General features: G+C 43.2%; 1 protein-coding gene across 1 annotated transcript in view; it reads right to left on the bottom strand.

The window, feature by feature from the left end:
* NUP133 (nucleoporin 133) overlaps window positions 1-15,661 on the bottom strand; it is a 95,287-nt gene that overhangs the window by 56,150 nt on the left and 23,476 nt on the right. Inside the window, exons 9-12 of the mRNA XM_068116003.2 lie at window positions 9,535-9,673; window positions 7,014-7,167; window positions 6,725-6,879; window positions 2,596-2,693 (exon numbers count right to left, since the gene is read on the bottom strand). Coding sequence (XP_067972104.1) covers window positions 2,596-2,693; window positions 6,725-6,879; window positions 7,014-7,167; window positions 9,535-9,673 — 546 coding nt within the window. The remainder of the gene's footprint in view (window positions 1-2,595; window positions 2,694-6,724; window positions 6,880-7,013; window positions 7,168-9,534; window positions 9,674-15,661) is intronic.

Raw genomic sequence — 15,661 nt, 5'->3', positions numbered from 1 at the left:
TGCTACTTAACCTTACCGTTACCTATGGTCATCTTCTCTAGATCCCTATCATTTTATCCTAACCCTCCCGGGCTAGTTTTCACTGCCAACCACATAAAACTATAGCTCCTTTGCCCCCGTTGTGAGGGATGGCAGAGTTGCCATCCCACCACATCGGGTATCTCTCACTAGCAATTTGGCTCATCCAATTCCAGTCAATCACAAATTTTCCAATCACTGCCATCATTCTACCCATTTTTGCATTCAGTTGGGTCAGGAATAATCTGATGTCAAACCCGATTTGCACAGCATCCCCAGCCGCCACCGCGGGGCCGTCATTTTGTGTCTCTACAACCACGTGCGCGAGAGCGCCATCTTGCGCACCTGATACCCCCGCAACCACATCCTCATTTCTTTCCTCCTCCATTTCCTCCCTCTGGCCCTGGGTTACCCCTAACCCCTCTTCTAATTCCCCCACCGGCATCCTGTCGCCTTGATCATCCATGGCGCGATTTTCAAATTTGTAATTTAAAATCAAATTTTGGCCGCTCGAAATTTTGAGCGTGCTATGTATGTATATATATATAACTACTAAAGATAACTACTAAAGATTTTGAGCGCGCTTCAGGTCCGAATCTCGCTCCCGACATCAATTGTTATGGAATCTAACGTCAGCCTCTGTTCCCCTTATCGAGGGGGGATTAATCCCCTCGTCTATAACTGACCGACGTGGTCCCTGACGCTGCACAGCTACCCCCGAAGAGGCAGGTGCACAACCTCGTTCGTACCGCGGGCAGATGTTAATTGCCGAGCGGTTTTAGCAACCGCGGCACGAACTATTAACAGAACTAGACCCGATCCTTAAACGTTGGCCAAAATCGCGCCACATATACTCAATGGGGAAACCTCTAAAGCGACCGAACGAGCATGAAGAAGAAAAAGACAAAGTAGGGAATAACAGGATTTATTATTATTTACACACAACTAAAGCCGAAGAGAAACAATCAAAGTAATACACAAGGAAATGGAAGAATCAGAAGGACACAGTGCAAATATTAACTTATACAGACTTACTTATAACCCAGGACAGAACAAACAAAGACAGACTCACACGAATGGGCAATGAAGGCAGGCACGAGTGGCTGGAAAGGGGGGAAGGTTCAGCTCGGACCAGAGGACGATCGGGCCGGGACGGAGCAGCCGCCGACTCTCCACACTCGTTCGTCCGGCGGCGTTGCTTCGCGGCCACGGGTCGAACTGCCGTTAGAAACTCAACCCCACCCAGCTGCGGTGGATTCAGCGGCGGTGGACTCCGCCGCTTGGTCAGCTTCCTTGGTCAGCCGCTCCACTGGACTCTCCGCTCCTCCTCAACTGGACTGGACTTGACTGGGCTTCGGTGCACTGCCAACTCTCTCACGCATCTGCCGTCCTTTTTCCAAAAGGCTTGCGCGTGCGCTTTTATTGCGCCTGGGGCAATCAAGCCGCCGGCCTCCAGGACACGCCCATCAGTGAGCTCACCTCGGCCTTGATTGGTCGCGAGGGCTCACCGATCCCGCCCCTAGAGGAGGCGTTGGCAAGGCCACGCCTTGTTCATGGCGCTGGGCTGACTCCTCCCACATTCTGCTCTGAGATGACCTCGTGCTCAATGGAGTCTTGCAGCGAAAAACACGGTCCCAAAGCAGCAGCGGCGAATGCAGAAAACCGCACGCAGAAAACCGCCCAATGCAGTTGGCAATGGCTGACAAAAAGGGGAATGCGGTTGGAAATGGAGGCTTTGGGGAATTTGAAAAGGGATTCTACCTTGTTCCAATTTGATGCAATGCAGTGTCAACTCATGGAAGACAGAACCTTAACCTAATACACAGAATAAGGAGATAACTAGTAAAGAAGGAAATCTATGATTTGCTACGTGATTGTATATGGAATAACGAAGGGGACGACCTTTGACCTTTATACACAAACTGGAGGGTGATATTTACAACAAGCTTCATTACACTTACAACGATAATAAAAAACACAACACCATTCTCAAATCCACAACAATATATATATATATATATACATACATACATCTTGTTTTTTTATTTTTGTTTCTCACAATTCTATCTCTTATGATTTTGAATTCTTATTTCTCTTATTCAATTCTTCTATTAAAATGCATTTAATGAATTGTACAGTATTGGCTGTTCCTAAACTTAAATATAAATAATTTAAAGGATTGCTGTAAATGATGTTAATTGCATGACATCCCCTATATATATATATATATATATATATATATATATATATATATATATATATATATATATATATATATATATATATATATATAACACACACACAACAATAGTCTCGCATTCCCTTCAGGGCGAGACTAAAAAAAAAAAAACCTCAAAATAAACAAAATATATTTATACTTTCATCCGCCAACACTTGCTTCACCCACAACATGCAGCGTCTGTAATAAATATCCAGAGTCTAGACCTTGCATTCCAATAATCCCCTCCTGAAGGATATTCATAACTGCATTGGTGTTCCATTGCCTGAGACTTGTGCAAGAGAGAGATATCTGAGAACAAAGCCATTGGGTGTGATAGAGGAAAAGGAGAGATGGACCTGCACGAATGAAGGAATGCCATTTTGAGGGCCTCCACATCCTCGTCCTGCTGGTTCGAATCCACACGCAGCAAGGAGGCTTCCAATGCCGTCATGTCCTGCAAAGCCACCACTTATCCACCAACCGTTTTCCAGAATACATGTCCTACCAAACATGCTGGACGTGAAAGGTTTATTAACCCAATGATCGACTATGGTACCCGGTGAAACATTTCGTAAATAAGAAATGACAAGTTGTCAAGTTTCTGATTGGTGGTGTACAGTATTAGCCGTTTCTGTGGATTCAAAAGAAGCAATACAAATGTTATAGCATGAAGCAAACTCAGACTTGGCTTTTTATTAATTTGAATACTTCGCTCATGATTCTGGGATCACAGGTTCAAATCCCATATGAATCCCATATGTTGACACATCCATTGTCTATCTCCTGAAATCATTGTCCTTGTGTGATGTAGGTTCAAATGCATCCACGATGCTTAGATCACTGGTTTAAAAAATAAAAAGGATATTCAAACTCCTCTTTAGTGATGCATCACTACATTTTATTTATTTATTCCTTTTGGTACACATAGGCTCATGGAAGAGATGGAAAAGGGGTAATGGGATGCTGGTGTGGATAATGCGGGCAATGATGAGGGGTAGGGGAGAAAGCAAGGAGTAGACAAAGCGGAGAGCCTTGTAGGTGGATAGGAGCTCAGGTGTGTCAAGGAAAGACTTTGCACGATGGAGGATGACCAGTCAGCGTCTGCCTTTGGAGGCCAACTTTGAAATGTGGTTTGCTCGAGAGAGATCATGGCTGAGAGCAAGCCCAAGAGTTTGAGTGACTGAACTTCTTGAAGAGGGTTGTTGAGAAAGCAGATGGCAGAGTTTGCGGTACGGTCCTTTTGGAGAAAGAGAGATAAGAGAGAGATATAGATATAGATATAGATATACAGTCACGTGAAAAAGTAAGTACACCCATTGTAAAGTTTTGACTTTTTCAACATACAGCTATTTGATCTTCATTTCAACAATATTGATAGATAAAGGTGATATAATATAACAAATATCATGAAACATTTACATTTTGTAGTCCATTGTATAATTTAAATTAACAAAAATGCAAATTTCGCAAGTGGAAAAAGTAAGTACACCCTTGGCTCTAATAGGTGGTATTGCCCCCTTTGGCAGAAACAACCTCAAGTAGGCATTTCTTATAACTGTCTACCAGTCTCTGACATCGACTGGGAGAAATTTTTGCGCACTCCTCCATGCAGAATTCTTTCAGCTGTGCGATGTTTGAGGGGTTTCTTGCATGCACAGCTTGTTTCAAATCCTCCAACAACATCTCAATGGGATTTAGATCCGGGCTTTGACTTGGCCATTCCAGAACCCTCCATTTCTTTCTTTTCAGCCATTCCTTGGTGGATTTACTGGTATGTTTAGGGTCATTGTCATGTTGCAAGGTCCACCTTCGCTTGAGCTTCAACTTTCCGACAGATGGTCTCACATTATCCTCAAGCACCCTCTGGTACAATGAAGAATTCATAGTGGATTCTATGATGGTGAGCTGCCCAGGCCCTGATGCAGCAAAGCTGCCCCCAAACCATAATATTTCCACCACCATGCTTCACAGTTGGTATCAGGTTCTTGTGGTCAAATGCTGTCTTTGGTTTTCGCCAAACATGTCTTTTGGTACTGTGGCCAAATAGCTCTACCTTTGACTCATCTGTCCAGAGCACATTGTTCCAGAAGTGTTGGTCTCTGCCTACGTGTTCATTGACAAACTTTAGTCTTGCCCTGATGTTCTTTCTGGACAGCAAAGGTTTCCTCCTGGCACACCTCCCATGTAGATCAAATTTGTGCAGCCTCTTTCTAATGGTAGACTCGTGCACTTTGACATCAACAGTGGCAAGAGCTATCTGTAGGTCCCGTGATGACATTCTGGGTTCTTAGAGACTTCTTTCAGCATCTTGCGGTCTGTTCTCGGGCTGAACTTGCTGGGGCGGCCTGGCCTGAACAAGTTGGCAGTTGTTTGGAATCTTCTCCACTTGTAGATGATCTTCCGGACAGTCGAATGATTGATTTCAAATTGTTTGGAGATCTTTTTAAATCCCCTCCCAGACTCGTAGGCATCTATAACCTTCTTTCTGAAGGCCTCAGAGAGCTCTTTTGATCTTGGCATGGTGACGCCACACACTTCAACAACAAAGAGCAAACCAAACTAAATGTCTGAGGTTTAAATAAGACAGGTTCCTCCAAGATCCTCTCTAACGATGTTCTAATCATTTGCACCTGAGCTGGTGCACCTGATTCTAGTTTTAGGTATTTGAAGTAGTGATAAATGTAGGGGTGTACTTACTTTTTCCACATGCGAAATTTGCATTTATGTTTATATAAATTATACAATTGACTACAAAATGTAAATGTTTCATGATATTTGTTATATTATATCACCTTTATCTATCAATATTGTTGAAATGAAGATCAAATAGCTATATGTTGAAATATGTTGAAAAAGTCAAAACTTTGCATGTGGTGTACTTACTTTTTCACGTGACTGTAGATATAGATATAGATATAGATATAGATAGAGAGAGTGCGAGTGTGTGGGATTTCTCAGAATTAAAAGACATTCAAGTGTTTGACCAGTTTATGATTTTGTCAAGGTCTGAAGAGAGGGAAGAGTCTGCTGCCTGTCTGTCAGAAGGTTGAGGGATGTCACAGCAGAGGGTGGAGTCATCAGCAAAGAGATAAAGAGGATCTTCCAGAGTCAGAAATCAATGATGAAGATTAGGAATAGAATGTGGAGCATCGAACGTTGGGGTACTCTAGCCTTGACAGGGAGAGGATATGAAAGCATTCAGTTGAGAAGCACACATTGGCTACCAGAGTTGAGGAAGTCAGTCATCCAAGAGTGGAGTTTGGCCTTTGATTCCATAGGCCGACAGTTTGGAGAGCAAGGCAAGATGCCAGACTGTATCGAAAGCTTGAGATGAGCTGAGTCGGCTGTGGCGGCATTTGAAGTGAAGGAAGGGGTGGAGGGGGGAGCATACTGCAAAGACAGACTTGACAAGGCATCATCAGGGAGACAAGTTTGAAAGATCATTGTTCAGGTTGGTAGATGTTCTGGCTCTCCTGAGAGAACATATATTTGCCAGGCATTTATTCTTTTGAACAGCGATCCATTTGATCCATTGTCATCATGCTTGATAGCATGCTCCCATGATGCAACTGATTACAACGATGGACCTTGTGGCCACTCCATTCACATGGCTGAGAGTTTGCATCATTGTTGGGAGGGAGGCTGTGCCACTAACTCCCTGCACATTAGAACAGGAATTCGAGAGCTGTATGCTAACAGATGGGATAAAATTTCACGGCACACACATTGACGGCTCCTTCTACCTGCAGAACACCAAGGTGACAGTTTATAGCTGGGTCAGGATTCAAACCCAGGCAAGACAGCTCAGAAGTGAGTGCATGTACATCTAGGCCACCCTCCCAAATCGCTTTTTGGCTGTCTGTACAATACAATCTTGTAACCTTCCAGCTCATCAGCATTTATTAAGGCCTTAACCACTCAATTTTAAATGAAGCTTTCGCCAAACTTAAATAACATAATTAACAGAGACATTAAATACTGTATACAGCACCATGAAGACAACAGGATGTGCATTGTTCGAATTGAACTGAGCTGAGCAGGTTACAAAAGGCAAGATGGCGATGGGCAAACTATAATATACCTACACAGTATACATTGAATACTCGTAGAAGCATTTCTTTGTTGAAGGTTGATAAATCAGAGCGAATTATACAATACTTTACATCTAATTGTTGATCCTATACTTATTGGTAATTTGGGAGGTTGGGGTTAGGGCGTTCGTGAAATCACAACCAGTATTTCCATCGCATGGATAAATATGCTGAATATAATTAAATGATACGAAGCAAATCAAGTTCCAATCAGATTGGTTAGTTTGTCAACTACAATGTAATGACACCATGATCATGGAGAGCAATGGATAAGAATAATTCATTGCTCCGTTATGGGTGAAGATGACCAGGAGGAGATTACCATGGTAATATAGGCAACAGAGATGTAATTCCTGGGAGAAGTGGGGAGGATAAAAAGAAACGTGGATCCTACCTCAGGAGGTGAGATAGCGCTTGCAGAGAGGGAGGTCTCAACAGCTGGGGGAAGCAAAGACTCCTCCTGGCATGGAGAGATAACCACAAGGCCATGGATGAGGGAGAAGAACACAGCTTGGCCACCCACAGAGCCTCCACCAAGCAGTCCATCTCCTGAAATACACACAGAAATACCTCATATCACAGAATTATTCTCCAGAAGTTTAAGCATTGTTGCATCGACAGTGAGTCAAACATCTGGTGACACCATGATTTATCACGAGTCCAACACTTGACTGAACCCTCACCGGGAGTTGAGAAGGAGATCTTCTCCTGTGCAATGCTGGTCCGTTTCGTTCCAAGCGAGCCAGCAAACACCTCCTCGTCGTTGTACACGAATGCAAGTTGGCCAGCGGGATCCGGCACGAGAAGGCTGCACGCCACAGAGTCTGGAGGGCCAGACTACAACGCAGAATTTTTTTTTAATCTGTAGGTCTAGCTCATGCCCTTTGAGAATAAAATCACAAGAAAAGAAATAACTATAAGGGCACTCTTCAGTGTTGCGACATCAAACGATATGCCTCCACATTATTAATCATAATGTATACCCCATACCAAATTTGGTCAAACTCTCATCACTGGTTCACAAGTTAGCGCAGCAACATAATTTTTATTTAATGGGGCCAGACCTTTTGACCTCTGGACCCCAAAATCGAATAGGTTAATCTTTACATCAACTGTTGCTACATTTGGCTGGAGCACAAGCCTGCCACTTATCTTTACTTGATAGGCTCCAGAAACGCATTGTCAACCTGGTTGGTGTGGAGATGTGTTCAACTTTTCAACCGCTCTCTCACCGTAGGTCGATTGGTTTGTTCTACGGATATTTTCATGGCAAATGTTCTGTTGGACTTTCTAACTTGGTACTTCCCATACGAGTGTTTGGACGCAGGACTCGGTTTGCCACCTCTGCACACCCATACACTATAGATGATCCAAGATGCAGAATGAAAGGCCATGCAGATAGTTTTATCCCGAGTGCTGTCTCGCTCTGGAATTCACTACCTGTAACATGCTTCCCATTATCCTACGATCTACTCGGCTTTAAAAGGAATGACAATTCATACTTCCTACATCTTTGTTGAGGTTTAATCGCATTTTACTCAACCTCTGCTACGTCCTGTGTCTTGGATGTTTTCTTGTTATTGTACATTTATTTATTTTTATTTTGTTTTGCTCTTTCCTTATATTTTTCCAACCTTCTCTTAGTCCCTTACCGAGAGTGGCTGTATGCCTTGTCTGGGGCAATATCCATTTTAAAAAAAAGAATCCTACATACTTGCACCAAGTTTGACTTGGATCCCTTCAGCCGTTCTTAAGTTATCACGGTAACAAAATGCTATCACGGACGGACAACCAGAGAACAATACCTCTGGCGACTTTGTCGGCGGAGGCATAAAATGTTTCCTGAATGAGTGGATGTAAAGCAGGAAGAATTAGAGTTCATAGAACACCTTACCTCACACAGTTTCGAGGAAAAGGACACAGGAAGGGTTAAACCCCTCTGATTTGGCCGAAGTTAGCTATGTGGTTGCATCGCTAGGCATTGCCGTTTTGTCAGACTCTCGCTGTTCCTCCGCCTGAAAAGCGTGCGGCAAATTTGATTGGTCAAGACAGCGCAAACTTTTGCTCAAGTACTGCAAAACTGGAGGTTTGTGGAAATGTGCAAGCAAGGTGATTTGTGTTCTGCAGTGTTCAAGTACATAATTAAATGGAAATAAAAAGTTTTAAGGGCTGGAGAAAAACAAAAACCATGAATCAGAAAGTCTTCCGCCATTGATGCAGCGTCTTTTACACCAACTTATTTAACACATTAAATTAGTTATTCTTGCCTACTGTTTGGGTCCTTTAATGACGTCCCTAAAAACCACAAGTTTCCTGTTTGGAATGATTTTCAATGACGTTTGACTGACACATAGGCAGAAAACCAAAACTACTTATATGTGCGGGGTTGTTGGGAATGTTGTGGGCCTGGAGGGGGGAAGGGGAGATAACTTGATTGGCATCAGAAAGGTAGGAGGGCTGGGGGAAAGCTGGAAGAAAAAAAAAAAAGATAGAAAGAGGTGTTTTGCAAAGGGTTGTCAATATTATTGCACAGGGTTATAATCATTATTATTGTTGTACAAGGTTATCATTTTGCATTTTGTTTGAAAGGGAAAAAAATAAGGTGCTTATAGGAGGAAGTGGTGCATATTCGTTTGCAATAGGTAGACAGGTGGGTTTGCGGTTGTTGTTGACCTGCTGGCCTGCATGTAAATTGTATGTTAGAAATCGTTCATGTGTGATTGAAAGACCTGTGAAAATGTCACACGAAGATATTTATTTTTTGCTTTGTGTAGCTCAAGCCAATTTTGTGCCCACTCCCGGCTTTTGTGTGAAACCAACTCACTTCAAAACCTCACCACGTTTCATCATGCAGGCTAAGGAGGTGCAAACCTACAACAAGCTCGGCTCGGTAAGAGATTTGGCATACTTGCATATAATTAGCATTTATAACTATAGAAGAGAGGGGGAAAGGCTACATATGATACTTTGCCTTAAGATTATATGCTATTTCCACATAGCTCCACTATGAATCCACCTGAACTTCTTCAATCAAGAGGCTGGTGCTGCAAGGGAACTATCTATTTTTTTTAGATGTAATGATTTCTGTTGATAAATTATGCTGTGTGCGTGCGCAAAAGTGAGAGCGAGGCAAAAGTTATCTATTAAACAATAAAACTGTAAAAAAGTAAATAATACGACACACATATAAATGTAATACTGCACCTGTGTGTATTTCAAAACCTCAATAACATAATCATCCTCTATGCGCTCTCCAACATCACAGAGGCTCACGAGTGCGTGGTTAACCAAGCAGGGCTGCTCTTCTGGCAACCACGCTGCCACCAGGATACTCACACCTTCCCTGCATAACAAACATAAGGAGGTGATAAACAGCTGAACAATCCTCATCCACTTGTATGGATTAACAGCCTAAACTGTAGTTTGTAATAGTCATGTGAGTTTGTAAATAAGCTTCTCGGTCCACAGACACATAAATCATGTTTAGTTTAGTAAATAGATGCGATTTCACTTAACACTTATTTGTTGTCAAAGACTTTGTCCCCGGTCGAGTCACATCAAAGACTTCAAAAATGCTACGTGTTGCTTCCTTGCTTGATGTTCAGCATTTAAAAAGGACAGAGCCTGGAGAAACAACCAGCAGTTGGCAATCCATACATTACATCACCAAATTGGAATCAAACCAGATCATTCCACCTTGGACATGCTGCTTCGACTCACACAACAATGGATGAAGTCTCTCAATGGCATACATGAGATCAGGGCCGCCTCTCTGGACATATGTCTATCTCGTTTGGCATCCCGCCTTGCTCTCCAAACTCTGTCTATGGCATATCCAAGGCCAACTCCACATATGGCTTGCTGGCTTGATGCACTCTCGTAACCAATGTGTGGCTCTCAACAGAATCCATTCATCTCCAATTGTCAAGGCTGGAGTGCCCAAAGGCAGTGTTCTGGGCCTAATCCTATTCCCGATCTTCCACAATGATCTCTCCAACACTCTGGAAAAGCGCCTTTACAGTGCTTGCAAAAGTATTCACACCCCTTAGATTTTCACATTTTGTTGTATACAGCATGAATCGAAATGGATTGAATAGAGATTATTATTTTTGTCACTGATCTTCAAAAAAATACCCCAAATACAAAGTGGATTTTTTCTTTTTCAATTTTTACACATTAATAAAAGGTGAAAAGCTGAAATGAGCCAATAAGTATTCAACCCATGACACTACAAATTGAGCTCAGATGCATCCAATTTCCTTTGATCATCCTTGAGATGTCTACAACTTGAATGGACTCCACCTGTGGCCAATTCAATTGATTGGACATGATCTAGAAAGAAACACACTTTTCTATTCAAGGTCCCAAAGTTGACGATGCATGTCAGAGCAGAAACTCTATCATGAAGGCCAACAAACTGTCCATAGAACTCCAAGATAGAATTGTGAGGAGGCATATACTTGGGGTAGAGTATAAAACCATTTCTACAGTGTTGAAAGTTTCCAATAGAAGTGAGATCCATCATGAGGAAATGCAAAGAATATGGAACTACCCAGATTCTTCCTCGAACTGGTCAACTGACCAAACTGAGCAACCGGGCAAGAAGGACCTAATAACCCAATTTCCAATTCTGACAGAACTGCAGAGATCCTTGGCTGAAATGGGAGAACCTGCCAGAAGGACAACATTCTCTGAGGCACTTCACAAATCTCGGCTTTATGGGAGAGGGGTCAGATGGAAGCCTCTCCTGAGAAGAAAAAAAAAAAACAAAAAAAAAAACATGACAACACGTCTGGAGTTTGCAAAAAGTCACGTGAAAGACAGAGCATGAGGAAAAAGATTCTGTGTTCTGATGAGACAATATTGAACTCTTTGGCCTGAAAGCAAAGCGCGAAAAAAAACGTCTCATCTGAAACTCGTCGAGCGGAAAACGAGCACAAATCACCCATCTAACACCATCCCTACTGTGAAACATGGTGGTGACAGCATCATGCTATGGGGATGCTTTTCAGCGGCAGGGACTGGGAGACTTGTAAGGATGGAGGGAACAATGAATGGAGCCAAGTACAGGCAAATCATTGATGAGAACCTGCTTCAGAGTGCAAAAGACCTGAGACTGCGGCAAAGATTTACGTTCCAACAAGACACTGACCCCAAACATACAGCCAAAGCAACACTGGAATGGCTTCAGAACAAGAATGTGAAAGTCCTTGAGTGGCCTAGCCAAAGCCCAGACTTGAATCCCATTGAGAATCTGTCGAAAGACTTGAAGATTGCTGTTCACCGACACTCCCCTTCAAACTTGACAGAGCTGAAGCAAAATTGCAAGGAATAATGGGAGAAACTCTCCAAATTCAGATGTGCAAAGCTGATAGACATACCAAAGAAGACTCAAAGCTGTAATCTCTGTCAAAGGCACTTCAACAAAGTATTGACTCAGGGGGCTGAATACTTGTGTAAATTAGATGGTCGTGGTTATAAATATTGGCACCCTTGCACTTTTTTCAAATAATGCACCATTTCTTCCAGAAAATTGTTGAAATAAAAAAATATGTTGGTATCCACATATGTATTTCTTTGGTTTGCAGTGGAACAAAACAAAAAAACATGAAAAAATTACTAAACCTTAGCTTGTTCCACAAAGAAATCCTAAAATGGCCCGGACAATATTATTGGCACATTTTTGAAGTTGTGAGAAATAATTAGATTTCAAGCAGATGATTCTCCTTCACTTTGGCATTGAACTCACCAATGGTGAGTTGCAGGGGCCTGCAGTATAAAAAAAATCACTCATTCAACCAGTTTGAACAGAGAAAAGGAGTCATTCTGCTGTTTTGCATCTGTGTGTACCACAATGAGCATGGAGAAAAGAAAGAAAACCAGGGAATTGTCTGAGGAGGTCAGCCATAGGATTGTCGCCAAGCATGGACAATCTCAAGGCTACAAGTGCATCTCCAGAGATCTTGATGTTCCTGTGTCCACTGTACGCAACGTTATCAGGAAGTTTAAGGCCCATGGCACTGTAGCCAAACTCCCTGGATGTGGCTGCAAGAGAAAACTTCATCGAAGATTGCAGCGAAGGATTGTTCGAATGGTGGAGAAAGCACCTCGATCAACTGACAAACAGATTCAAGCTGACCTTCAGACACAAGGTACAACAGTTTCAACTCTTACCATCCGTTGCAAATTCAATGAAAGGGGGTTCTATGGTAGGAGTCCCAGGAGGACCCCCCTGCTGAGAAAGCCCGACTGGAGTTGCCAAAATACACCTGAACAAATCAAAATCCTTCTGGGAGAATGTCCTGTGGACAGATGAGACCAAATTAGAGCTTTTTGGTAAAGCACATCATCTCTATGTTTACAGAAAACAAAATGAAGCCTTCAAAGAAAGGAACACCTTCCCTACAGTCAAACATGGAGGAGATTCAGTGATGTTTTGGAGTTGCTGTGCGGCGTCTGGCATAGGGTGCCTTGAATGTGTGCACAGCATCATGAAATCAGGAGATTACCAAGGCATTTTGGAGCACAATGTTAAACCCAGTGTCAGAAAGCTAGGTCTCCATCAAAGGGCATGGGTCTTGCAGCAGGACAATGACCCCAAACACATTTCAAAAAGCACCCAGGAATGGTTCAAGACAAAACGCTGGACTGTTCAGAAGTGGCCAGCAATGAGTACAGATTTAAATCTCATTGAACACATGTGGGGAGATCTGAAAATAGCAGTTGGGAGAAGGCACCCTTCAAATCTGGGAGAAATGGAGCAGTTTGTACAAGAAGGGTGGGCCAAACTGCCAGTAGAGAAGTGTAGGAAGCTCATTCATGGCTACAGGAAGCTCTTGACTGCAGCTATTTTGTCCAAAGGCCATGCTACCAAATATTAAGTCTCAGGTGTCAATAATTTTGTCAATGCCATTTTTTATTTTCTGATTTAAAAGGATATATTAAGTTCTGAATCAAAAACAAAGGTTCTGTAATATTAACAGTGACATAAAGAATTGTGGAGACCAAATACCTTTGTCAATTTCAACTTATTTTTAGAGAAAATTGTGAGTTATTTGAAAAAAGTGCACGGGTGGCAATATTTTTGGCCATGACTGTCTGTATTTCATTTTCATTCAATTCATAAGGTATTTTGCATAGATCGGTGACAGTTCTTTTAAAATTTAATCCATTTTAAATTCAGGCTGTAACAACAAAACAAGAAAATGCAAAATTCAAAACAAAATGCGTTTTAAATTCAGGCTGTAACAAAAAAAAGTCAAGGGGTGTGAATACTTTCTGAAAACACTATCTATTTGCTGACACCTCCACCCTATGCCACGATATCCCTTTCTTCAGATGGGCAGGAAGCAGCCTCTTCCCTCTCTTCAGACCTTGATAGAATCACAAGCTGGTCAAACACTTGGAATATGTCTTTCAATCCTGAAATCTCACACTACCTCTCTGAAATAACTGGAAAAACCCTCCCACCAACTTTCTTAACAATCCACTTGAGAAATCTCAGTTCATCAAACTCTGGGTTATCACTATAGGCCATGATTTTTCTTGTGCAAACCTCATTTCGAAGTTGACCTCCAAAGCCAGTCGGGGGCATCCTCCATCGTGCAAGTCCTTCCTTGGCACACCTAAACTCCCATCCATCCAAAAGGCTTTCATCTACAGGTTGATTGAGTACTGCTCTTCCCTCTGGGCTGGCTCCCCTGCCTAACACCTTACTCAGACTGACGGCGTGGAAACCAAGGCCTTCAAAATCATTGGAATCTCCTGCATTGAAGCCAAGTCGACAGGCGGATCACTTTCCCATCGCAGACATATCAGTGTTCTCTGTCTTCTACCGCCTCCTTTCTGGTCTTGCACCTTCTGCTCTTTCCGTACTCCCCCCCTCCCCACCCCCACCCCCCCTCCCAGGATTTTGCAGGGTGCACACAGTTCACCATAAACACCCTTCTGGTGAAACTACCTATATTCAATATCACTGCTCACATCCACCCATTTGTTCCTCTTTTCCCACCTGTGAAACAAACTTCCACATTCTCTTCAATTTCATTCTTCCCTCTAGGCGTTCAAGGCAGCTGTTCACCACCATATCAGATCGTCCCCAATCCAAAACAATGATATTTTCTACCCTCGTTAACCACTCCCACCCCCCAACCCCTGTTCCAAAAATGTTCCTTCTGTATCCATCTCGTCCACCCCATGCGTCCTTTTCCTGCCTCCCATTCCTCCCCACTCTCTTTGTTTGTCCAAGTCTGCCTCTATTCTGTCCTTCAAACCTGATGTTGGTGTCTAACCCCTCTATACTGTTCCTTTTGTTCTGTTCAGTGTTATAGCTCTTACACAAGCCTCGACTGTGTACAAAAAATAGAGGCATTGCCCTAGGCTCACCTGGAACCAGGGAACCACTGGAATGCATGGATGACGCCCAAAATATATTACAGAGAAGAAAGTAAATACCGTCGTGTCCCTGCCGATTAAGATCAGCCGGGATGGATGATCGAACCAGCTTACTCCCGAGGCGACCTCCCGATTATGGCGGTTAATTTTGCGCACGCAGGATGGAAGTAACGCGAGACGTTTAACTAGCAAAACACACGGGTTTATTCCCGAAAGCCACAACAAAATAATACTCGACAAAATAATGCAATAATAACGAGTTGAAGGCGAATACAGCACCAAATTAAATTGTGGAAATAAAGACCGAGGTAAAAGCTCCAAATTGGGGTACCCCACACACCGACACAGGGTAAAGAAAAAAAAAAATCCCCCCCTTGGCCAGCACTTAGCTTTGGCCCAAAATGGGTCCTTTTTGGAAGGTTGGTGGCGGTGCCGAAGCTCTTGAGCCTCCTGCATGGGAAGCGCACAAAATGGCGACAACCCCAAAGCGACACACGCAGAAGGCGCCACAGGTGTGAGGCATGTCACAAAGATGGCCTTCTTGTTATGACCTCCACAGTCTGGGGAAGCACACGCAGCCTCCAGCCCACGAAAGACGGATTGCACAAGCCTTTTCTCACTGGCCACACCCAAAGTCCTCTCCTCACCACGCATACAATAATTATCGACAACCCTCTTTGTCCAAGCAAGCAGAACTCAGCACTCTTCTCCAGCTCGAGAGCCAATAGTCAAGCTTCTTGCTGCCACTGTGCTCTCCCTCACCGGACCAATCGCATCACTCGGGAGGCGTGGACTGCCGGTCCCGTTCCCCACGCGCCGTGCACTATCGCTCTGCCTCTCCTGAACAGGTACCCTGCCGTATTTGGTCCATGGGGTCGGGCTTAGTTTGGCCGGCTCCTGCTTGGCTTGGGCTGGTAGTTTTAAAATGTTAGGAAAG

The sequence above is a fragment of the Myxine glutinosa genome, chromosome 5 (genome assembly GCF_964187855.1).
Source record: "Myxine glutinosa chromosome 5, kmMyxGlut1.1, whole genome shotgun sequence".
NCBI classification, from domain to species: Eukaryota; Metazoa; Chordata; class Myxini; order Myxiniformes; family Myxinidae; genus Myxine; species Myxine glutinosa.
Note: the sequence above shows the minus strand (reverse complement) of the source record. Positions and strands in the feature narration are given on the sequence as shown.